Source organism: Dromiciops gliroides, chromosome 1 (genome assembly GCF_019393635.1).
Source record: "Dromiciops gliroides isolate mDroGli1 chromosome 1, mDroGli1.pri, whole genome shotgun sequence".
Classification (NCBI taxonomy): domain Eukaryota; kingdom Metazoa; phylum Chordata; class Mammalia; order Microbiotheria; family Microbiotheriidae; genus Dromiciops; species Dromiciops gliroides.
In genome coordinates, this window is record NC_057861.1 from 524,535,441 (window position 1) to 524,560,261 (window position 24,821).

The 24,821-nt window shown below is 47.9% G+C and overlaps 2 protein-coding genes across 7 annotated transcripts; both read right to left on the reverse strand.

Annotated features, from left to right (window-relative positions):
• Positions 1–811: 811 nt before the first annotated feature.
• KAT8 (lysine acetyltransferase 8) lies at positions 812–12,289 on the reverse strand. The gene is made up of 11 exons (XM_043977461.1): positions 11,651–12,289; positions 6,060–6,134; positions 5,754–5,929; positions 4,506–4,559; positions 4,225–4,389; positions 3,193–3,282; positions 2,744–2,884; positions 2,559–2,652; positions 2,315–2,465; positions 1,742–1,896; positions 812–1,039 (listed from the first exon to the last, which is right to left on the reverse strand). Exons 1-11 carry the CDS (start codon positions 11,850–11,852, stop codon positions 975–977), a joined length of 1,368 nt encoding a protein of 455 aa, XP_043833396.1. The 5' UTR covers positions 11,853–12,289; the 3' UTR covers positions 812–974.
• Positions 12,290–12,695: 406 nt separating this feature from the next.
• BCKDK (branched chain keto acid dehydrogenase kinase) lies at positions 12,696–19,066 on the reverse strand. 6 transcript variants are annotated; one of them, XR_006354108.1, is made up of 14 exons: positions 18,924–19,066; positions 17,907–18,256; positions 17,735–17,803; positions 17,499–17,609; positions 16,789–16,836; positions 16,480–16,599; positions 16,261–16,359; positions 15,973–16,046; positions 15,750–15,878; positions 15,574–15,663; positions 15,087–15,245; positions 14,171–14,982; positions 13,786–13,832; positions 12,696–13,204 (listed from the first exon to the last, which is right to left on the reverse strand). XR_006354108.1 is itself a non-coding variant. In XM_043976555.1 (13 exons), exons 3-13 carry the CDS (start codon positions 18,093–18,095, stop codon positions 14,838–14,840), a joined length of 1,233 nt encoding a protein of 410 aa, XP_043832490.1. In that variant the 5' UTR covers positions 18,096–18,256; positions 18,473–18,594; positions 18,924–19,062; the 3' UTR covers positions 12,696–14,837. The 6 variants fall into 6 exon arrangements, 3 of the variants coding, with proteins under 3 accessions (XP_043832490.1, XP_043832491.1, XP_043832488.1); XR_006354107.1 differs by having other exon boundaries at positions 12,696–13,832; XR_006354106.1 differs by having other exon boundaries at positions 13,786–14,982.
• Between the last annotated feature and the right edge of the window lie 5,755 nt (positions 19,067–24,821).

The following is a 24,821-nucleotide window of genomic DNA, read 5'->3' on the forward strand; positions in this document are numbered from 1 at the left end:
CCAGATCAAGCTCTATGACGCCAGGGACCGAAGAGACTTCCTGGCCTTTGGGCCAGCCTCTCCCACACCACCACCACAACGTTCTTGATGTGTGGTTTGGGGTCTGAGCCTTTCTTTACTCTCAGGATTTGTGGCTATTTGCTATCAGAGGTCTCTCAGCAGAGACCTTGGTGAAGGATCTGTGTGAGGGGCTGGGCCAGGTACTTCTCTGGCTGCCACTGGAGAGAGAACTCTGCCGCTGCTCTTTTGGAGGACTGGGCCCCTTTACCCTGGCCCTCACCAGACCCCAGAGAGTCAGTGGAGACTGGGCTTCTCCACAAAAGCCAACCTCCAAGTACTGGTTCTTGTTCCACGGACAAATACCTGCTTCCAGCAGGGAGCACCTGCATGCCCATAACATGCCTTTTCATGAAGGATCAACCTCCTCCAGAACTGGCTGACGGCGGTAACAACTGGTCCTTCCTACACAGGACCCTACCCTGTAGTCACCTGTTGTTGGATTCACTCCCTCTTCCTTTACTGCACCCTGGAGGACTGAGCCACCCCTGGGAAAGGGCTGAGGGGTGAGGGGGTGTGTGTGTATGTGTGTGTGTGTGTGTGTGTGTGTGCGTGCGTGTGTGTGTGTGTGTGTTTGTACACAGGTGCATGCACAGCAGGGGAAGGCAGCATATCGGTCCTATTGAGCATTAATAAACCATTTGTATAAGCAATAAGTGGCCTGTGAAATGTCATTAGGTTGCCGGTCTCACAGCCTCAGGTGCCATTCTTCCCCTCTCTCCCTCCCCAAACAGCCAATTTTGCAATTGTACAGTGACAAGCTAAAGTCTCTTTATTAAAAAAATATTTCAGGGCTTGAAGGCGGGCAGACAAGTCTATCCATATTTACAACTGGGAAAAGAGGCAGCCTTCCTAGGTAGGTCTAAGGCTGCCACTGGGCAGGGATGCAGGGGGTACAGCAGGCTGGTTGGAGCCTCTCACTTCTTGGACAACTTTACTTGCTTGTGTTTGGGTGGTGCCCACTTGAGACAAACTGAGTCCACTGTAGGAAAAAAGAAGAAAAAAGGTCAAAAGATGGGGTTGGCTGGAGCATGGGGTGACGGGCTGCCTCTGCCTGCTCCAGGCCAGAGACCATGGGCAGAGAAAGCCTGCAATGAGCTCTACTGTCTGACAGGGAAGTGATGGATTCAGGGTACAGAATAAGGGGTGTGTGTGTATATTTTTAACATGACCAATGGGAGTTTGTCTTGCTTGACTAAGCATATCTGGTACAAGGAAATTTTTTGTTTTTTTTCTCTAATGGGGTGGAGGGATAGGAGGAAGAGAAAATAGATTTCTGCTCACTGAAAAAGTAAAAAGAAAGCCATCTCTACACCACGGGAAGAACCCTGGACTGGGAGTTAAGGGACTGGGGTTCTAGTTTGGGGTTCCTGCCAGTTCTGACATTCTAAGTTTCCATGAGAGGGAGCCCACGTTTGCACTAGGCCCTGAGCCAAGTTTCAATGAGCCTAGATGAGAACAAAGGGGCATATTGAATGAGTCCTTGAGGGGGAGGGAGAACCAACCTCCTCCAGAGAGCCTGGTACTGCTTGCTACTGGTAGACTGGAGCAGGTAGGACTGGTTTTGTGATCATGAGACAGGGGCCAGCTCAGCTGCAGGGGACATGGGAAACCTTGTGGGGCCAACAGATGGGAGCCTAGAATACCCCAGGGAACACAGGCATGTCCAGTTCCTCCCCCCTACCTGTTATTGGTGGCTTCTTGTACTGGGCGCTCTTAAGGTGTTCTTCCACTAGCTTGGGGGTGACACAGATGACATGCTGGCCCTTCCAGTACTTCACCATGTTGAGTGACTGCAGAGTACTGATGATGTCATTTTGTGTGATGCTGGTCATCTGGCTGTGGGGGTGATGGTGAAGAGGAGCAATGAGGACATAGGGGCTTCCCCTCCACCAGCCCCAAGAAAGTTCCATATCCTTAAAAGGGCAATTTGAGGGGCAGCTAGGTGGCGCAGTGGATAGAGCACCGGCCTTGGAGTCAGGAGTACCTGAGTTCAAATCCGGCCTCAAACACGTAACTCTTACTAGCTGTGTGACCCTGGGCAAGTCACTTAACCCCAACTGCCTCACTTTAAAAAAAAAAAGGGCAATTTGGGGGTGGGGTGGGGAAGACAGGTCATGACTGCACATTTTAGTCCATTTGGGGAGCTAGAGAGACAACATGACACTCACCATCCTACCTGCCTCCCTCACCCTCTGCTCTGCCTCTCCAGTGGGGCCAGGGTTACAGGAAAGAATAAGAACGTGGCCATCCTCACCTGAGGTCTTTGATGGACAGTGTGCCCCGAAAGTCCCTCAGGATCTCCAGCAGAACCCAGGACCAGTAACTACGATAGCTCAGTTTGCCCAGGTCTGACAGTGGCTTCTCTGGAGAACCCACTGTACTCTCCAACTTCGACAATTCGTAACCTTAGAGATGGGTGAGGTTGAGGACCCTGGCACTCTCACCCCACCCCACCCCACCGCAGGCTCCCTCCCCTCCCTCCCTTTTCTATCACTCACTGAAGGCAATGAGGAACTTGCCATAACCTCGACGCTGATATGGGGGGAGAGTCAGGATACAGGCCACATTATTCCCATCTGGGGACTCCTTCTCCTTCAGGGGCAGGCGGGTAGAGAACTAGTCAGGAAATAGATACTGGACCATCCCAACCTAACACCCATCCCTTCTGTGCCCCAGCTGGCACCTTAGAGAAGTAGCCCACAATGTGGGCTCCCTGTCTGTCCACCTCGGTCAAGATGTAGAAGACAAATGGCTCCACATCAAAGTACAGGGTCTTGTGGTCCAGGAAGAGCTTGGCCAATAGACACAGGTTCTGGCAATAAATCTTAAGGGTGGGAGGAAAAGAAGGAATGGGATTACCCCAGTAGAATGTAAGTAAGCTTCCTGAAGGTAGGAAATATTGCATTTTTTGGGGGGGGGGGGTGTCTTTGAACATGTACCTTGAACAAAATAAGTCTTAAATGGCTGCCTAATTTTGGGGGGAACCTCCCATGGGGTCGGTCTTCCCCACCAAAACCAATTTCTTGATACCTTGAGATCTCATCAAGGACAACACTGGGGAAAAGGGGAACCTCTGCTGCCCCCCATTCCAAAGGAAAGTACTCCTATTCCACCCAAGGCCCTGGGGCACACCTTATGGTCTTTGCCATCCACCTCATACACCGAGATGTTGTTCTTTCGGTAGATTTCCTTGCCAGGTGGCTGTCTCCACTGGCACTGCCCCTGGGGGGTGGGGAACAGATGAGGCTGACTCTCCTTTGAAGGTAGAGAGGAAGCCCAACATGAAAGCGGGAGATCCTGGCAACCCAAACTCCCACAGCCGACTGGAGTTGCGAGAATCCTGCAACAGGAGTCAAAAGAACTAAGGGAATTTTAGTTTGGGTTTTGCTGCTATTCAATGTGTGACCTTAGGCAAGTCATCTCTGAGACTCAGGCTGCCCATCTATCAAATGAGGAACATAGTCTAGATCAGGGGTTCTTAACCTGAGGTCCACAGATCAGGGAGGGAAAGGGAGAGGGAAAACAAGATTTTATTTTCACTAACCTCTAACTCAAATTGAGCATTTCCTTCGATTATTCTTTTTTTTTTTTTTGTGGAGCAATGAGGGCTAAGTGACTTGCCCAGGGTCACAGAGCTGGTAAGCACCAAGTATCTGAGGCTGGATTTGAACTCAGGTCCTCCTGAATCCAGGGCCGGTGCTTTATCTACTGCACCACCTAGCTGCCCCTTTCCTTCAATTATTCTGAGAAAGGGTCTATAAGCTTCCCCAGCTAAGACTGCCCAGTGAATCCGTGACTCACAAAAAAGGTGAAGAACCTTTGACAGAGGCTCTCTAGGCTTCAAATCCAACTGCCATGTTCTGGGCCCTTTTTCCATCAATTACTTAGACTCAGGCCTTCACTGCCCCTGATGCCCCAACTGTGCACTTTAGCTGCCTTGTTATAGGGAGAACTTGGAAATGTCAAAAGACATGGCTTCTGGTCCCTGCTGTCACTGATGGGCCTGGAATAAACTGAACCCTAAGGTGCCTTTCCAAACCTGACATCTTGTAATGTATTTTCTCTGTCTGCCCCACTCCTCTGGTGGCTCTCCTGCCTATTCCAACACCAAGGCTACTGCATGCATCCCACAACTTGGTTAAGCGGGCCTTAGTCAGGTCTCACCAAATGGAAACGGTAGCTCTTCTCAAACTTCATGTACTTCAGGCAGTATTCGCAGAGCCAAAGTTTGGGCTGTTTCCCATAATCTTCTGGGAATGGGGAGAAATACCAGGCATCAATCTCATAGTTTCCAATGTGAATCTTGTCCACATACTTCACTTTGGTAATCTGCGGGCAGAGATAGTAAAAGGCTAAGGAGGGAAAACTGAACAGTGGCTTTTCATGAAAACCCTCGGAGAGGGGACACGAGTACAAGGACTGGTCACCCCCCTCTGCCCGCTTACCGCCTCGTGCTCCTTTTCTAGTGCTGCTGTTGTGGGGTCCATTTCCGCATAGGTCTGTGGAGGGTGGGAGAGGAGAGAGGAAATAAAAACCATGGCTCTCTTTTAAACTCACCACCATTTGGACACAATCTCCATACTCTTTTCTACTACTGCTGATTTCCATTATCCAACATGGGCTGTTCCTAGTCCTCTCTGCTCCACCCTGAGCCACTCCAAAGGATGCTCCTCTGCCCAAGGTGTGCCCTTCTCCCTCCCCTTTGTCCTTCTATCCTAATCCTGACAGAGCTTCAAGATTAAGACCCTCTCCTACTTTCCCTTTTCTGACATCCTTTTGCAGAACCAGTCTGGCACCTGTTTAATGATAGAGTCTCTCTCACAAACATTATCTGTGCCTGATTATCACCGACCATTTGTCATTTACCACAGTACTGGTATTTTGGTTTTTCTTGTGTCTTGTCTTGTCCCCAACTGGATTGAGTTCTCCCAAGGCAGAAGTCCTACTATAAGCATCTTTGCCTCTCATACAGAGATAGTTTACATGGTAGACATCTGAGACAAACTCGCTCACGGACTGAAAATTAAGAAGTGTAGGAAGGGATAAAATTGGGCCTTGCCTTTCAGCAGGCTTTGGGAAATGTGAGTCCCTAAAAAGGGTGCTTCATAGGGAGTATCAGTACAGGACATCCTACACCCCTTCCAAACCAGATTACTCATAATTCCATGATCTCATCCTATCCTCTATGAAATTGGAAAATGCTATTTCCCTAGTCCCAGAACAATCTACCACTTCCTCTTCCCCCTCCTCTACCTCTTGTCTGTTGAAATCTGTCTCCTCCTTAAAGACTCAAACATACTCAGGTGCTACCTCCTCAATGAAGCTTCCTGATCTCTTCTAGCTGGACTTTTTTCATTCACTTAATCAATTGGTGTAAACTGTGTAGAGGTCTCATGTAGCTACTACACTGCAAACACCTGGAGGGACCTCATTTTGCATTCCCATATCTTAAGCACCTAGCACAGTGCCAAGTGCTAGCAAACAACTGTTGAAGTGATCTGTTTCATTAAACTTTAGTGCAAAGAGGGGCTTGAGAAGGCCAATTTGGTCACCTTCATGATACAGAGGAATCAGATGCAGAAAGTTTTAAGTAGTTTTCCCCAGAGTGACCCAGTTAATCAAGTAGTGGCAAAGCCTATCAAAGAGCCCCTATGTCCTGGCTCTCCTTCAGGACTCCAAAGGTGGCTGCAGACCTTCTGCACATGGTTGATCTCATCATGCTTTCGTTTCTGATTGCGGGTGATCTTGCGCTCAGGCTGCTCTGCCAGCTCACTTAGGTACTTCTCAGAGTTCTTCTGTACAGCTTCCTTCACTGTCTTGGTCAAGGCCAGCCGATTTTTGTCCACCCATTCATCCAGCCTACGATTAACTGAGAAAGGTGAGAAGTTAGAGGAGAAAATCCAAGTGTCCCACCCACCTCCCCATTCCAGGTCCTGTTCTCTGAGGTGCCCAGGTGGTTCTTGCCAACTGTCCTGTCTCCACAAAATCCAGGTACTCACAACCCACATAATGTACGTAGAATTCCTCTCTTCCTTCTTGGTCATTCACACGAGACTGAATCACTTCTGCTGAGTCTACAGAACAAGAAAGCTTGAAGTTGCAGGGAGGATGAGGTAGGGATAAGGGAGTTAGGGCCCGTGGAGAGTAAGGCCCCTCCCATCCAGCGAGGACAGTTTCTAACCTTGGACTACTTGTGCTAAACACCAGACTCCCCTTCCCGTCTTTCCCTGAGGCACACTCTTCTGGTTTTTAACAGCTGTTAGGAAGCTGTGGACTTCATAAAACAAGTTTTCCTCCTAAGCTGCCTACTGCTCCAATTCTGCCCTCAGGATAAACAGAACAAGTTTAATTCTTCTTTCACATGATGGAAGAGATTTGTCCTTCTAAGTCTTCTCTCCTCCAAACTTAATACCACCAGCTCCTTCAACCCATCATCTACAGCATAGTCACCAGCCCTCTTACTTTCTTGATCATCTTGCTCTGAGCAAACTCCACTTTGTCAATGTCCTTCACAAAACACAGGCTCTAAAAGTGAACATGGTACTACAGGGTGGGCCAAAAGTCACGAAGGTGTTTCAATATTTAATAACTCCTTTATTTTTTGTTTGTTTGTTTTTCCAGGGAAATGAGGGTTAAGTGACTTGCCCAGGGTCACACAGCTAGTAAGGGTCAAGTGTCTGAAGCCAGATTTGAACTCAGGTCCTCCTGAATCCAGGGCCAGTGCTCTATCCACTGCGCCACCTAGCTGCCCCAACTCCTTTCTTTTTCTTTTTCTTTTTTTTTGATGAGGCAATTGGGGTTAAGTGACTTGCCCAGGGTCACACAGCTAATAATTGTTAAGTGTCTGAGGCCAGACTTGAACTCAGGTCCTCCAGAGTCCAGGGCCAGTGCTCTATCCACTGCAACACCTAGCTGCCCCTAACTCCTTTATTTTTAATTTACAATACCATAGCACCATATACAGTATATGTAGGGAATCATAAATGGCAAAGAATAAAGAAGAAATAATTTGCAAAAAAGTTATTAAAACATCATGACTTTTGGTCCACCCTGTAAAAATGTGGTCTAAGACAAGTTATAGCAGAGTTATTAAAGCCCTCATTGTTTACTAAGTACCAAAAATGTGCAAGGCATTGTGTTAGCAAGGAGAAAACTTGTATACCAAAAACATATGAGATAAAGTGTTAAAAACCAGCACAGCACAGAGATACAGAAAAAGTGCTTTAGAGAAATGTGAGGAGAGACTACTTTTAGTTTAAGGTGAGAAATAAGGGAGATAAAGTTAAGGAAGACTTCATGAAGGCAATGGCACTCAAACTGAGCCTTGAAAGTACCAATGTTAGAGCAAAAGAATATATTCTAATTTTTTTTTTAAGTGAGGCAATTGGGGTTAAGTGACTTGCCCAGAGTCACATAGCTAGTAAGTGTTAAGTGTCTGAGGCCGGATTTGAACTCAAGTACTCCTGACTCCAGGGCCAGTGTTCTATCCACTGCGCCGCCTAGCTGCCCCCAAGAATATATTCTAGGCATGACAGTGAAAATGAACAAGCACAATACACAATGAGAAAGGTTACATGTGTTAAGGAGTGTTTGGTTAACAATGATTTGCCAAAATTTGGAATTATGCCCAAAGGGCAATAAAGCTGTGCATACCCTTTGACCCAGCAATACCACTTTTGGGTCTTTTTCCCAAAGAAATCATGGAAAGGGGAAAGGGACCCACATGTACAAAAATATTTATAGCTGCTCTTTACATGGCAGCAAGGAATTGGAAGTTGAGGGGGTGCCCATCAATTGGGGAATGGCTGGACAAGTTGTGGTATATGAATACAATGGAATACTATTGTGCTGTAAGAAATGATGAGCAGGAGGAGTTCAGAGAAACCTGGAGGGTCTTGCATGAGCTGATGATGAGTGAGATGAGCAGAACCAGAAGAACATTGTACACAGTATCATCAACATTGAGTGTTGACCTACTGTGATGGACTATATTCTTCTCACCAACGCAATGGCACAGAAGAGTTCCAGGGAACTTGTGATAGAAGAGGATCTCCAAATCCAAGAAAAAAAAAAAAAAGAAAGAGAACTGCAGAGTATAGATGCTGAATGAACCATACTATTTCTTTTGTTTTTGATGCTGTTGTTTTTTTCTATTTTGAGGTTTTTCATCACTGCTCTGATTTTTTCTCTTATAACATGACTAATGCAGAAATAGGATTAATGTTATTATGTGTGTATATATATATACACATATATACATACATATACATATACATACATATATATATATATAAAACCTATATCAGATTACCTGCTGTCTAGGGGAGGGGGAGGGAGGGAGAAAAATCTGAAATTGTAAAGCTTGTGTAAACAAAAGTTGAGAACTATCTTTACATGTAATGGAAAAAAATAAAATACTTTATTAATTAAAAAAAAAACCAATGATTTGCCAAGGGGCAGCTAGGTGGTGCAGTGGATAAAGAACTGGCCCTGGATTCAGGACCTGAGTTCAAATCTGGTCAGACACCTGACACTTACTAGCTGTGTGACTTTGGGCAAGTCACTTAACCCTCATTGCCCGGGGGAGGGGGGGGAGAATATAAAAACAACAACAGCAAAACAAAACAAAACAATGACATGCCCAAAGTCATACAAGAAACAGTGTAATAAGTAGCAGATCCCAGAATCAAACCTGGGTCCTGTGACTCCAAATCTCACTGGAAAGAAGCTACACTGTAACTTAACAGCTCAGTTGATTCAGTCTGGATGGAACATAAAAGTGTGTGGAACATAATAGACTAAAAGCAACTTGAAAAGGTGGATGGGAATCAAATTACAGGAGGCTTTGACTGGCAAGATAGAGTTTGTATTCAGCTAGGGGCCATAGATCACCATTAAAAAGGTTTTTGTTTTTGTTGTTCTTTTAAAAGCAGGGGAGTGATATATACCCGTGGATTAGTAAATTTATTTTGGCAGCTGTGTGAAGGATAAAAGGAGAAGCAGTATGGCATAATAGAGAGCTAGCTAGCCTTGCAGTTTGGAACACGTAATCTTAATACTCGATTGCCATTCTCAAGAATATAAACAGGGGGGGCAGCTAGGTGTCGAAGTGTATAGAGCACTGGTCCTGGATTCGGGAGGACCTGAGTTCAAATCCAGCCTCAGACACTTGACACTATCTGTGACCCTGGGCAAATCACTTAACCCTTATTGCCCTGGAAAAAAAAAAAGGATATAAACGAGTTGAAGTTCTCACCCTTCCCACCCCCCCCCCAAAAAAAATTGGAAAGGGAAAGACTACAGACAAATGAGATGTTAGGAGACTTTTGCAATAAATTGCTGGACCTGAAGTCAGGAAGATCTAAGCTCAAATCTGGCCTCAGACGGTCTGTGACCCCAGGCAAGTAACTTAAGGTTAACTCTGCCTCAGCTTCCTCATAATGTAAAATGGGAATAATAGCACTTATCTCCCAGAGTTGTTAGGAGGATCAAATGAAATCATATCTGCAAACCTTAGAGCTCTATAATAGCAGCTATTATTATTATCCAGCTAGTTGGTCTTCCCATCCCACTTCATCCTTTACTTTCCTGCCAAGATAATCTTCCTCAAGTGCAGGTCTGACCACGTTAGACACAAACTTTAATAAACTCCAGGGGCCCCTTATGACCTCCAGAATCAAATATAAAATCTCCTTTGGCTTTGTTTTTGTTTTTTTAGTGAGGCAATTGGGGTTAAGTGACTTGCCCAGGGTCACACAGCTAGTTAAGTGTTAAGTGTCTGAGGCCGGATTTGAACTCAGGTACTCCTGACTCCAGGGCCGGTGCTCTATCCACTGTGCCACCTAGCTGCCCCTCCTGTGGCTTTTAAAGCGATTCACAACTTGCCCCCTTTCTAACTTTCTAATCGTCTCACACAACTCCCCGCCACACACTCTACAATTCAACATTAGGCTTCTTGCTGCCCTTCCCACAGGTCACCCCATCCTTGACTATATCCCTTTTTGGTGACTGTCCCCTATGGGGGAATGCTCTTCCTTTTCCCTTCTTTTTTTTTTTTTTAAGTTATTTTATTTATTTATTTATTTTGGTAGGGCAATGAGGGTTAAGTGACTTGCCCAGGGTCACACAGCTAGTAAGTGTCAAGTGTCTGAGGCCAGATTTGAACTCGGGTCCTGAGTTCAGGGCCTGTGCTTTATCCACTGCCTCACCTAGCTGCCCCCTCCTTTTCCCTTCTGCCTCCTGGCTTTCTTTAAAACTCAATTCATATACCACTTTCAGCAAGAGACCTTTTCCAATAACCCTCCTCCCTACCACTGCCTTCCTTCTGAGACTGCCTCCCATTTACAATGTACATCCACACGTATGTACACAGTAGTTTGCATGCTTTCTCCTCCATTAGAATGTGAATTGGAGGCAGCTAGGTAGCACAGCCCTGGATTCAGGAGGACCTGAATTCAAATCCTACCTCAGACACTTGATACTTACTAGCTGTGTGACCCTGGGCAAGTCACTTAACCCTCATTGCCCCGCAAAAAAATTTAAAAAAGAATGTGGATTCTATGAGAACAGAGGCATGCCCTGCATTAAGCACAGTGCCTATCACTTAATAAATGCTTCTTTACAATGAGCAGCCTATTAATAAAACAGTCCATGGGAGATGTAACAGACCCGAATTAAAGTGTTTGCAAATAGATGGAAAGAAGAGATGATGCCAATTGAATGGAAAGGAGAAAGAAGTCGATGATAACTCTGAAATTGAAATCTTGGAAATGCAGTAGGATCTCTTCAAATACAGTTTAAGGTTCTTTTAATTCTTTCAATGGGGGCAGCTAGATGGTGCAGTGGTTAAAGAGCTGGCCCTGGATTCAGGAGTACCTGACTTCAAAGCCGGCCTCAGACATTTGACACCTACTAGCTGTGTGACCCTGGGCAAGTCACTTAACCCCCATTGCCCCGCAAAAAAATCCCAAAAAACAAAACAAAAAAATTCTTTCAATGATGAGGAAACTGAAAGCTCAAGGAAATGAAAGAAATGATTGACCAAAGGCCACAGAATGGTGGCCTGCGACTTCATCCCTTTTCCCACCGCACAGCAGAGCCTCCAGCTCGCACGGAAGGGCTGCCGGACCCGGAGCCGTGAGCGGGCCGGATTCGAAGGAAGCTGCAGACACCGGCTCTCTGAACCTGGGCGAGTCACTCACTTAGTGTAAGTGTCTTCACTCCGTGTCTTCACCGGTAAAACGGGACTAAGGGGAGTAACACCTCGCACTTCTGAGGACAAAATGAGGCGCCACGACTACAGCTACTTTTGCCAAGGTTAAAGCCGCGTCAAAACGTCGCTCACTTCTCCCCTTCTCGGGTAGGTTTGGCTCCCTTAGCTTTCCCCGGGGTGACCTGCCCAAGCTCAAGCTCAAGCCCCGCTGTCAAATCCTGGCCTTTAGGCTCCTCCCCGCCCGCTGGCCTTTCATCTCCGCGGGTCAGGTCTACTTCCGAAACCTAAGGCCTCCAGGAGCCCCGGGACCCGGAGGGAGGGCGGCCCTGCTCCGACTCCCACCCACCCCGAGACCATCTCCCCCCCCCGCGCCCTTACGCCAAGTACTGTCCGGCCGTCGGCAGAGGTAGGTTTCTCCGATCTCCACGGTGACCTCGGGCTCGCCTCGGGCCGGGGCCGGAGGGGAGGCGCGGCCTGGGGGCGGGGAGGTCCCTTCAGCCACCGCTCTCTCCCCGCCCCCGGCCTCGCCCTCCCCCGGGGCTCCGACCGTGGCCGCTGCCGCTGAGCTTGCAGTCGCCATCGAACCGGTCGGAAGTGACGCAAGAATCAGGCGCCTCGACGCCCCTAAACTTCCGGGTCTCGTACGGCAAAATGGGGCCCTCTACAAGCATGGGGCAGGTGGGGCCGCGCGACGTAGCGCACACCCGGCTCCGATTGGTAGCTAAGGCCCGGTCGGCCTCGTTTCTCCCTCCCACCCACCACGCTTCCGTACGCCTTGGGGACGCCCTCTTTGCTACATCATGACAACGTCTCCGTTTCTCCAAGGCTCCGCCTGTATGCTGCCTGAAGTTCCGAGGATTAGGGTGGAGGGGCGATTACATTCTCCTTTTTAACCGGAAACGCTGGAATTGAAGACTGGGCGGGCCGAATCGCATTCCCCGTGGCCGGGCCATGGCAAGAGATGGCCGTAGATTGCAATAACTTCCTCCTGGCGTCGGCCTTTTTCCGCTTCGGGAATCGACCCCACCCCCACCCCCACCCCCTGACCTCCTTGTCAAAGCTTACTAAATGCGCGGTTCTCTACCACCCCGGGAGAAGATAGGCCGTGCAAGGACGACTGTTCCCATTGTACAGATGCAGAGGCCGCGGCTCAAGAGAGGTGAAGCTACCGATCCGAGGTCCTACAGCTAAACTAGTGGCAGAGCTGGTATTTGAGAATACTCAAGCTCCAACCCCAGACCTCTTTCCACTTGCCGGCTCAGCTCCCAAACATCTTAGAGGTTGTGAAAAGTAGAGCTCAGACACTGCTGTGGACAGCTGAAAGAAAGGGAGGGATGAATGAGGAGGCCTTAGGACCTAGGGACCCCCTCCCTCAGAATGTTTTTAAAGGTTTAAAACAAATCACATAGGGCTACAAAGGAAATAAAAGTTATGATTTTTTTCTATCCAAGTTCATAGACATTCCCTGCCCACAAATTCATCTGCGGACCCCAGTTTAAGGACCCTTGTTCTATAAACCTCCATCACCCATGAACTCCCAACAGAGCCCCCTCAACTTGACAGAATTTCCAGAATCTGAAAACGCCTGAAGAGGGTTAATCTCAAGGGACAGGTCTGTGTGATCCTGGGCAACTCTATTCTAAGATGGTTTTTTTCTAACAACAAGGGAGTTAGAACAGATAGCACAAATACATACTATGTACTTGGGACAGTTCAAAGCCACAGACTTATTAGTCTCTTCTCCCCTCCCTCCCTTAAGTTCTCAAGGCCTCCTCTTTGGGGAAGCCTTCAGCAATGAGCTGAACTCATAGAGCAGGCACTTAGGGGAAACGAAAGGGAGAGGCCATGGAAGGAGAAAGAGAAGGTAATGAATGACTTTTGTGGAGCTCAGGCCATCTGAGCTATGGGTCAGGACTCCCTCTGAACATCCTCCTGAGAGAAAGAAAGACAGATCACAGTTATGAGGGGGTGGGGCTGTGTGTGTATACTCAGAGTAGGTAGGGACTGAATGAATCCTCATTCAAGAGTCAATAATCTAGAGATAGGAAGTGGGAATTCCACACCCGTCTAGACCTGACACATCAAGGGATTTCTCAGGGGGCAGAATAATACTACACTGTCACATTTCATTATTACGGGTGTCTCATGTGCTTCATTTAAAATCCAGACTCCTTGCCACTTGAATCCTAATTTTCCCCTACCCCTTGCACCTTCCTCTTTGCTATTTTCTGGCCCTGGCCCAAGTTCCCCAGTACCCTGCAGTCAGGAGCCTGCTGGCTAGAACTCATAAGGACAGGCAGGAGGCCAACCTGGGTATCACAACCCAGCTGAGGGGGAGTATTTTTAACAGCCACCTGGGATGTCAGGCTGGCGCAATGACCTCATTAACCTTGGACAGTGGAAAGGAAATAGAAATAAGGAGCCTTGGGGGGGATGGGGAATAAGAGGAGCCTGAGGAGAACTGATAATCGACAATTATTCCTATTTTGGAAGAGCTAAACTGAAGATCTCACCAGACATTCCTCCTCACTTCCAACAGGTCTCTGGCCCCACAAAGGAACTAGCAAAAAGACAGAAGACCCCAGAATTAGAGTGAGAACCCAGAGAGGACATCCTGGTTATGACATGAGAAAAGCCCCAGAGAAAGGCTGTTGTAGAAAGCACCAGATTTTAAATCAGAGAAGAGTTCAAATCTCTCTGTTACTTGCTCCCCTACTTGGCCTTAGCAAGTAAGTCACTCTATTTTCTGGGTTGCAGTCTTGTCATCTGTAAAATGAGCAGGGTTGGTCTAGGTAATCTTTAAGGTTTTTTCAGCTCTAAATCCTATGAAACAGATGGTTGCTATCCCCATAGATCTCCTTGAAAAGGAAAGTGTGCCCCACCCCCAGCCAGGCCTACCTGTCTGTGGACATGGGGGAAGAGACAAGGTGACCCTCAGCTTTGTCCTGGGAAAAGGCAGACAGGGAAGTCTGGCTGTTCCCCAGCCAGCCAGGACACACACACCGTGCCCTGGGGGAGGGACTTTCAAAATGTGCACTTTAATATTACAAACACAGCAGTAGATGAGGAGGGGAAAGGGGGTTCATGGACCCCCAAACCCACTTCCCCAGCAACATGTATGACGAAGGAGGCCACTGGGGCCCCCCAAATGTCCCCACCCCTGCCCCATCATCCCCAGCTCTGGGCCAAAAAGCCAGAGGCTGAGAAGATAGGAAAAAGGAGGAAGGGTGTGAAAGGAAGGACTGAAGTAATTGGGGGGGTGAAAATTCAGAGTTACCAACCCTGGTCTAGTGAGCTCAGGGAGCTGGGAGTCTAATTCCTGATTGCCCAGAGTCCAAGGTGCAACAGAGCAACAGCGAGAGAAAAATAGTTCAGAGACCCCACACAGAGCCATTAGCAAAGGTCCTGAGGGGAGCTCCTGGCTCCCAGTACTTAAGACCAAGCTGCAAGACCTGGAAGGAAGCCAGGGGAAGGGCAGTAGTATGATGAGAGGAGGGAAACAGGCAGGGGGACTTCCCCTAGCAAGTCCCAGGGGGAGGGCCCAGGCAAGGCCAGGCTAGCTGGGTCAGATCCGGAAGCTCTCTTCCTTGCCATCAATGTGCCGAAGTCGTAGGTAGACATCTGTGCCGATTCCCTGCAGGGACTGGAGCCGAAGGGAGCCACCTAGGTATTCTGCATAGGCTCGGGATGTAGGCAGACCAAAACCGAACCTGGAGGGACAGTCTCGATGAGTGGGATGTCCTAAACATCCCAACCCTTTGTTTTCCCCTTCCTCCATGAGGACCACCAACATTAGGGCAGGGGGGAGCCTCACCCGTGCATAGGTCCTGACTGGCTGTTGCTGTTTGTATCCAGGTGACCAAAAAGTGGACTGATTCGGGGGTCCTGAGTGCTGGCCTCGGCCGTGGTGAAATGGTAGTCCATCACTTTGTCCAAGTGGTGGTGAGCGATGCCCCCACCCCGATCTGAAATTCTAACAGAAGCCCGGCCGCACCATGCTAAGGCCATCTGTGGAGATCACTTCTACCAGAAGACCTTCCCTCAATTAAACCACCCACCTCATTCATCTCCTTTCCTCTGGATTTCCTGGGCTTGCAGTCATGTCTCATTGGTGTACAAATCAGACTGAGCTCTTCTAGGGCAAGTCATTCCCTCGCCTCCTCCCTAGACTCCAGAGCTCTGTTCAGATGGTTTGGCTCAGGATCCCACCCTTCCCCACTTCTGGCCTCAGCCTCCTGCCACCCACCCTGTCTCTTTGCACTACTTCTCGCTAGGCCCCTAAAACCCATTCCCATCCAAACCTGATTATGAGGTCAATATCATTGTTGGCAATGGTGATGACGATATCCGGGACATTGTATGGAGTGTCTAAATGGCTTTCCATTGTGGCCCTAGGATGGAAGGAGAAAACCCAGGTGGGCTTGTGGTTAGCAATCCTCCCTCCCCACAACCCTTCTCCCAGGACCCTGGGCCCCACCTCATGGCATTCTTCAGCAGCTCAGGAAGAATGTAGTCCAGGGGCATTGGGATGAAGGGGAACCGGGCAGCCACATGGCCATTGATTCGAACTCGAGGGGCATTCCCATACTTGTGTTCACACAGCCTCCTGGGGAACAGGATAAGGGGATGGGGGACCTCAGCCTGCTCGGCCTCCTCAGGGGGTCCCCCTTCCAGTTTTCCTCCCCTTGTTCTCCCCTCACCTGGCAAAGTCCACCCACTTTTCAATGATCTTCTTTGGGGAGAGTCGAGTACAGATGATCCCCACAAAGTCGGGCTGGAAGAGGGAGGAGGTATATGGAGGTTGAGGGGTTAGACACAGGCAGCTCCATCGTAGCCAAGAAACCCTCCCCCAGCAGACTCAGCTGTCTCCAGCTCAATCTCAAGCCTTAAGCTCAAAGGAAGCTCTGACCTAAGAGACTGTTACCTGATCCCTATTTCCCTCCTAGGACATCATGAGCTACCCAGCCCACCCCTCCAGGCATTGGCACCTTGTCCTCATGCAGGGCCAGGTGATGGGTGGCCAACATACGGATCCCCAGCCGTGACGTCAGCGTCTTGTCCAAGAAGTATCGGACCAGCTTCTCATCCTGAGAGGGAAGGAGAAGAGACCCAGGGATATGGACTTCTTTCCTGTTTTCTCTTCAACCCAGTCCTGGGCTCTCTCAATCTACCCCTTCATCCCTCTTAAGATGGCTTTGTCAAACTACCTGGATATGTTTCCGACACTCTCGAAGTCCCTCAGCCAGGAGAGTCACCACATCTTTGTGATCATCCAGGAGCTGACGGACCAACTGGCAATACTGGGCCTCAGATGCCTGGTCCTTTATCTGGGGGTTACAAGGTCATCAGACAGTCCTGAGTATTTAAAGTGCCTCTCTTCTACAAGATTCCTTCTTTGAAGTCTTCACCCTTCTAATATGCCCTCCAAACCCCACAGACTATTCCCTTCCAGAAGTCCTATGCACGCATCCTCTGTCCCTCTGGTTCCCACTTCCCCCAGGATTCCCCCAGCTCACCGGGGCAAATTCACTCAGCTTCTGGAAGGCTCGAATATAGAGTTCATGCTGAAAGTCAGGGAAATGGTAGAGGGAGAAAGAGAGAATGATTTCACAGGAAACTAATTATTCCTTGCCCTCTCCCCACCAGCTGCCTTCTACCCTCACCATCTCCTACTCCAGATCTCTAGCAGTTAAGGACGCATCATCCTTTAAAACCAACTCATAACTCTATGCTTTTAGTGGGAAAATCCCCAAGAGGGGAATTAGCGCTGAGTTCTAGTCCTAGCTCTCCCTCTTACTGGCGTGTGATCTTGGGCCAGTCCTAACCTCTCTGCACCTCAAGATTTCTCATCTAGAAAATAAGGAGCTGGGGCAGCTAGATGGCGAAGTGGATAGAGCACCGGCCCTGGAGTCAGGAGTACCTGAGTTCAAATCCAGCCTCAGACACTTAATACTTAACTAGCTGTGTGACCCTGGGCAAGTCACTTAACCCCAATTGCCTCACTAAAAAAAAAAAAAAGAAAAAGAAAAGAAAACAAGGAGCTGGGGACTAGACCGTCGCCAAAGTCCCTTCCAGTTGTGACATTTTAGAGTGCCGTGACTACCTCTTCCCCTCCTCCCCTTCCAGCTAAGTCTCTCCCAGCCTTCCACCTTTCCCCACATTTGGTTTCTACTTCTCCAGAAGCTGGAGCTTCCCCTTCCCCCGGGCAGGTTGAGCCTGTTTTTACCACATGGAGGATGGTAGGGTTGCAGCCAATGATAAAAGGCAGACTCCGGAAGCCCTTGATTCGGTGAGCTATACGCACGGGGAGTTCGTGGTGTAAGTAACGGGCACTTTTCTGGAAGGCAAGAACGTACCTGTGTTATGTGGGAAAAGCTCGGAGTAGGGCAGGTATAACATGGGAGAAGTGGTAGAACAGGGAATGATCTGGGGCCGCAAGGAGAGGAAGCACAAGACCCTTACCAGCAGATGGCTGCCATCCTGGGAACGGCCTGAATACAACATCATGGTTGGAGTGAGACGCACAGAAGGCTGAAAATATGGATAGATGGCTGATAGCTCCCCAATACAAACCCTGCTACCTCCTCCAAACTTTCCCTACCCTGACATACCCTCTTCTTCTACCATAGCCCACCTTCTCAGCTGCAGCATCAATGGCTGACTGGTTGTAGAAAGAGGTGACTGTCTTGGATCGCTCTCTGGCTAGCTCCATGTGATGGGTGTCAGTGGCCGAAGTAGACCAGAATCGGAGAGCCGGGGACACGAGTGGCCAGAGTGGGGAGCCCCCACGGGGGCCACTCCCCAGCACTGATGTTAATAGCATCGTCCTGCTCCCACTTGTTTATCCTTCCTGATGGGCCTCCAAGTGAACCCAGGAAGTAGGACAAAACAGGCTGGGGATGTAGGTGAAGTGGGGGGAGGCTTACCTCAGGCTTAGGGGGGAGGACAGGAAACAGAAGGCAGGCTTGGTAGACCCGCTCCCATCTGTTGGGAAAAGGTAGAACAGGTTGGGACCATGAGAACAGAAACAGCCCAGCTCCACCTCCAGGGACTTCCCTGAAACTGTTCTGGGGGCATCCTTATACTCTGGCCCCAAATGAGAGACAGATATCCCTACTAGAGGTATCTCTTAGCCCCGGCCGAGGAGAAGAGCAATCTCTGATACTGGGAGAGGTGGGGGGGAGGAGGGCAGGGGCTAACCCTTTTCTCCCCTTCTGCAGGAAACAAACTTCAGCAGCCTGGGGACAGGCAGCCTCCTGAGGACAGCTAGGTTGGACCCTGGTAGAAAAGCACCAAGCACACAAACAGCCCTCAAGGAGGACCTATGCACAAAAGAGCAGGCACAATGATGACCCACCCGAGCTGGTGGGGGGCTTGTTCATCCAAGAACAGCCAAACCTGGGGGATGGGCAAGGGGGCTCCCCGAGTTCCTCCACCCTGGGGACACCTCCTACCGTCCTCTCCCCCTCCCCTTCTCCTACACACTCCCCCCCCCAACATATGGTACCGCCCTGATAACCTCCAAAGCCCTTCCCTCCACCCCCCCCCCCGACGTCTGCGCAATGGTAGATCCCACCTCAGGGCCTGCAATGTAAGACCCCACAATGGTAGGGTCCGCGTGGGGGGTATGCCGTGTGAGGCCCGCACTTACCTCCTGCGCCAAGAAGGGAGGGGGGCGAGGAGCAGAGCAGATCCGACCCGGGTGCCAGAGTGAGACGATGACGGCGAACCAAGCAGCCTGCGCCCTCTGCTGCTGCCTCCCCCAGTTCTCCCCCCTCCTCCTCCTCCGGAGCCCTCCTCCCTCCTCCCGTCTCCGGTTCCTGCGTGATGACGTAGACGAAAAGAGGCCTATGCCGAGGGACTATCACCTCCTGGGAATCGTAGTTTCTTTGGCACGTTCTCTCTGAGCACTCTATAGAAGTTGGCAGGCTTTGGAGGCGGGGCTGGGGAGAACCACTGAACCTAATTGGGAAGCTTTTGCTCCCGATGCTCCCTAGTGCCCCGAGTGTTCTCTTCACCGCTTGAGTGACTGCCCGCCCTTTAAAATCCAGTACAACACTGTGTAATTAACTTTCTTTAGCCTCGTTTGAGAAAATGCTCTTCTTTCCCTTGGCAGAGGTGGGGGACTGTGGTCGATCATGCAGTGTTGCATTCACGGTCAGATTCGGTGATGTGTGACTTCACTTTGCTGAATTGCTTTTTCCCACTTTTTAATGCTCTGTTGGGAAGGATGACTCATTAGGTACGGGAGGCATATATTTGGTAATTAATTTGATGGGAGGGGGATATCTGCCTTTTAGACTTTGCTCAACCAAGCAGTACCTGAAAGAGAATTGTCGGGGCGCCTCTCATTGCCCCACAAAGAAAAGAGCATTGTCTCTGGCCAGAGGACCCAGAGGACCTGGGTTCAAACGCTGGCTTTGCTACTTATCTTGGCAAAGCTCTTAACTTCTCTGGGGCCTCAGTTACGTCATTTGTAAAATAAGGAGTTGGATTAGATGTTCGGACTAAGGTCCCTTCCAGCTCTACATTAATGTGAGGTCTTTTGTTTTTGTTTTTTGCAAGGCAATGAGGGTTAAGTGACTTGCCCAGGGTCACACAGCTAGTAAGGGTCAAGTGTCTGAGGCTAGCTTTGAACTCAGGTCCTCCTGAATCCAAGGCCGGTGTTTCATGTACTGCGCCACCTTGCTGCCCCCACCCCCCAGCTCTACATTAATGAGACTATGAAGAAACATTTGTTAGACACCCGTTAAATGCCAGGCACTGGTCTAGGCATGGAAAATACAAAAACAAAGCAGGTCTTTGCTGCTCTTCAAATAAGGCACTTGAGGGGCAGCTAGGTGGCACAGTGGATGGAGCACCGGCCCTGGATTCAGGAGGACCTGAGTTCCGACCCAGCTCAGATACTTTATACTAGCTGTGTGACCCTAGGCAAATCACTTTGATGTGGGATAGAATTTGGGGTCAAATTGATTGTCCCAAAAGAATTACAAGACTCAGTGACTCAGTTTCCCAAGTTTTGTTGCAATACTGTGAGTGACCACAGGGAGAGAACCAGAAAAGTGGAAAGGTATCTCTCAAATAGTGAAAGGAAAGACAGTTATATTTATAGTATGGATAAATTGATTATCAGTCTCATTATAATAATCTCCACCTTGGGGAGGTACAGGGGAGGGCCTATCCTAATTTGGAGTTCCTAGGGTCCTAAGCCAACCCCTGAGGCAGGTACCTTTTTCAGTGGAGGTGTGTTTTGGGGGTTTACATGTCTGTCATAAGGTGAATCTGGGGACAGATTTGGCCTTTTCTGCGCATGCCTCTTTCTGGTTCCCATGACTAGTTTCAAAATATCTCCATTTTTCATTAGAATTTCTATACCCTTGTCATTTCCTTTATTGTTATTTGACCTGACCCGTTATGGTCCTGTTATGGGTACTGATCACTGTGGGTATGATAACCTAGCATAAGTTATCCATTAACTGGGGTTTAACTCCCTTTTAGAGCTAATATCTGAATTAGAGCTTGGGTCTTACGTTTTTCTATTAACCCCTTTTTGCCTCCTACATCATTCCCCCCTTTTCACATATCCTGCTGAGTGGGGGCGATGTTGGGGCCCACAGGGGGTTTATGAATTAAGGGAGATCTAGGAACTAGTGTCACAAATGCAAGAACCACAACACAAAACACAAATGATTTACAAACAGACCAAGGGGCAACAGGACCCTAATACAGAATAAATCTAAGAGTTCCACGAAAAACTGGATGAAGCAAGCAGTCGTAAACAGTTTCAGCCATCCAGATAATCTCTGCACTGCAGTTCAAACTTCAGGAGGTGTTCTGAACCATATAGATTCTGCCTCAGTCCAGGACCAAATTTGCCAGAGAGTTTGAGCACTCTTCCAATTCCTGTAACCTAATGCAGGAGAATCAGAACTTTATTCTATTACCAAAGTTAAATTTGTAAGCATAGCTTCATGTTCAAGTTATCCCACAAAAGGATTAGTGAGGGCCTTCCAGACCCACCAAAGAAAATTATCCCAGGTTCCTTTTCTGACTTTAATATGGGAAGAGACAGACCGTAGCATTCTTACTCTATAATCCAAATAGCCAAAGACAATATATGGGTTTAAGCAGTTGGTAGTTAACACTTAAAAGACTTATAATCTCCTCCTTATTTTAGGAAGGGGAAATACCTTTGGGGCACAATAGGGTGCAAGGGGACCACGGCTAGGGTTGACCAGTGAATGGACTTAGCTAATCTAGCAGCAAGGTCTGCTCTGTGATTCCCTTGTATTATGTAGTTGGTGGCTTGGTGCCCTTGGCAGTACATAACAGAGATCTAACTAGGCAGATTTATGATAAAACCTGAAATGCATAACTATGTTTCCTAGTTACCATACTCCTTCTCTGCAGTCAACAAGTATTTATTAAGTGTACCAGGTACTGGGAATATAAAGAAAGGCAGAAAACATTCTCTATCCTCACATAGTTCATTCTTTTTTTTTTCTTTTTTTAGCAACAAATATTTTATTTTTTCCAGTTACATGTAAGGGTAGTTTTCAACATTCATCTTCATAAGATTTAGAGTTCCAAATTTTTCTCCTTCCCTCCCTTTCCTCCCCCCTCCACAAGATTGCAACCAGGTTATATATGTACAATCCACAAGTGTTCTTTTTATCAGTCTTTCTATGGGGGTAGATAGTAAGCTTCCTCATTAGTTCCTTGGGATTGAATAATACTGCTGTGACTATGCACAATGCCCTCCCAGCTCTGCTCACTTCACTATACATCAATGTTCATTAGTCTTTCCAGGTTTTTCTAGGATCAACCTATTTCTCATTTCCTATAGCTTAACAATCATATAGCACAGCTTCTTCCTCATTGATGGACATTCCCTTGATTCTCAATTCTTAGCCTCCACAAAGAGTTGCTATAAATATTTTTTGTACAATTTTTCCCCCTTTTCTCTTTTTCATGATTACTATTGTTAACAGTTTCCCTTCCATCCTATTCCCTTCCCCACAATATTTATTCTGTTATCCCTCTTCTTTCATCCTATCACTCTTTAAAAGGGATTTGCTTGTCTGTTCCCTCCCCCACTCTTCCCTTCCTTCTTTTGCCCCTCTCTCTTTATCCCCTTCCCCTCCTATTTTCCTTCAGGGTTAGAGAGATTACTCTACCCAATTGAGTGTGTACATTATTCCCCCTTGAGCCAATTCTGCTGAATGTTAGGCTCATTTAATGCCCAGATTAAATAGATTACTCCACCCAGTTGGGTGTGTGTGTTAGTCCCTCCTTGAGGCAACTCTGATGAGTTTAAGGCTTTTGAGCCTTTTCTGAAGAGTGTAAAATTCATTTACTGCCCTGCTCTTCTCCCATCTCTTCCCCCACTCCATAAGCCTTTTCCTGTTTCTTTCATGTAGGATTTCACCTCTGCCTTTACCCCTCCCCCAGTGCATTCCCTTTACCCCTCAATTTAACCCTAAAGATGTCATCATGGGACAGCTAGGTGACACAGTGGACAAAGCATCCACCATGGACCCAGGGGGATCCCAGCCAAAACCCAGCCTCAGACACAAGACAGTCACCCACTGTATGACCCCAGGCATGTCCCCCAACTCCAATTTTTTATAGTTCTCTAGGGTCTTGTATTTGTGTGGTGAACCCAGAGGACTCTCTGTCACCCCTCTGATTGAGTTCCCCCTCCCCAGGCTTGGGCTGTGGTCACTGAGGCAGCAAGTTTCCTAGGAAACTTTGTGGTCAAGGCCTGAATTCCTGAGACAATGCTTGGTTGGCCTTCCAGGGGTCTGAAGACTCAGCTGTACAAACCTTGCTCTGCCTAAACCTGGAACAAGTTCTGCCAGGTCAAGGCTGAAAGGTTGGGAAATTATTCCTATTCTCTTAGAATTATTCTAGCAGAGACTATTTGATTTCTTTATGGCTTTCTGCTATAAATGCTGAGCTTTCCTGGATAATAAAGAGCACATAGTTTATCACACATAATGTGGTGCTGATGTGTCAATGATTAATCATCTCTGATCCTCAACTTCCATCAAGGGAATTAAGCCCGCAACCCCGACATATTTGAAAGTCAAATTTGCCATTCATTTCAGGTCTTTTCATCACAAATATCTGAAAGTCCTCTTTTTTTCATTAAAGTCCCATTTTTTCCTCTGAAAGATTATGATCAGTTTTGCTGGGTAGGTAATTCTTGGTTGCAATCCCAATTCCTTTGCCCTCTGGAATATCATATTCCATGCCCTCTGGTCCTTTAATGTAGAAGCTGCTAGATCTTGTGTTACCCTGACTGGGGCTTCACAGTACTTGAATTCTCTCTTTTTGGCAGCTTGCAATATTTTCTCCTTGACCTGAGAGCTCTGGAATTTGGCTATAATATTCCTAGGAGTTTTCCTTTTGGGATCTCTTTCTGGAGGTGATCAGTGGATTCTTTCAATTTCTATTTTAGCTTCTTCTTCTAGAATTTCAGGGCAATTTTCCCTGAGAATATCTTGGAAGATGATGTCTAAGCTTTTTCCTTGATCATGGTTTTCAGGTAGACCAATAATTTTCAAATGATCTCTCCTGGACCTATTTTCCAGGTCAGCAGTTTTTCCCAGAAGATATTTCACATCGCCCTCTATTTTTTTATTCATTTGCATTTGCTTTATTGTGTCTTGGTTTCTCATAAAGTCACTGGCTTCCATTTGTTCAATCCTAATTCTTAGGCAATTATTTTCATCAGAGAGCTTTTGCATTTGGCTTTTCAAGCTGTTGACTTTTTTCTCATGTCTTTCCTGCATCACCCTCATTTCTCTTTCCATTTTTTCCTCTACCTCTCTAACTTTATCTTCAAAGTCCTTTTTGAGCACCTCTATGGCCTGAGACCAATTCAATTCATATTTTTCTTGGAAGCTTTAGATATAGGGGTCCTGATGTTGACATCTTCCTCTGAGGGTCCACCTTGGTCTTCCTTGTTACTGAAGAAACTTTCTATGGTCCTCACCTTTCTCTGTCTGCTTATCTTGCCTTTCTTTTTTCTTTTTTTCTTTTTTTTGCAGGGCAATGGGGGTTAAGTGACTTGCCTGGGGTCACACAGCTAGTAAGTATCAAGTGTTTGAGGCCAGATTTGAACTCAGGTCCTCCTGAATTCAGGACCAGTGCTTTATCCACTGTACCACCTAACTGCCCCCCTTGCCTTTCTTTTATTGACTTTTAGCTCCTTAAAGTGGGGCACGGTTTCCAGGCTGCAGTATCCCAAGCTTAAGAAGTCCCAGGTAGTATGATTTAAGGAGGATCAGGTTCTTCACTTGCCTGGCCTGTTCCCTGGTCTGTAGATGACCCCAGGCCAACTTGATAATCGACCAACTTTGTGTGTTGTGGTTGTTAGCTCCAAGGAACCTGTGCCCCTCCCCCACCTGGGCCACTGCTACTCAAGCCTACCTCCTGGTTCTCAGCAGGGGTGAAAAATCCAAGTTCTGCCTCAGTACCAGCATAGACCCCTGTAGTCTCCCCCCTGCCCAGGGCTCAGCCCTCTCACCAGACTGTGAGCTTA

Bases quoted from the DNA above. Each gene is read 5' to 3' on its own strand.
- BCKDK (XM_043976553.1), bottom strand. From the start codon at position 18,095: ATGCTATTAACATCAGTGCTGGGGAGTGGCCCCCGTGGGGGCTCCCCA. The intron at 15,246-15,573 runs GTTTGGATGGGA...GGCTTCTGTTAG, and splicing joins GATATTGACCTCATAATCAG to AATTTCAGATCGGGGTGGGG. The intron at 14,983-15,086 runs GTGAGGCTCCCC...CTGTCCCTCCAG, and splicing joins CAGTCAGGACCTATGCACGG to GTTCGGTTTTGGTCTGCCTA.
- KAT8 (XM_043977461.1), bottom strand. From the start codon at position 11,852: ATGGCGACTGCAAGCTCAGCGGCAGCGGCCACGGTCGGAGCCCCGGGG. The intron at 3,283-4,224 runs GTGAGACCTGAC...CCCACCCCCCAG, and splicing joins AGAGCTACCGTTTCCATTTG to GGGCAGTGCCAGTGGAGACA. The intron at 1,897-2,314 runs GTGAGGATGGCC...TCACCCCCACAG, and splicing joins CTGTCCATCAAAGACCTCAG to CCAGATGACCAGCATCACAC.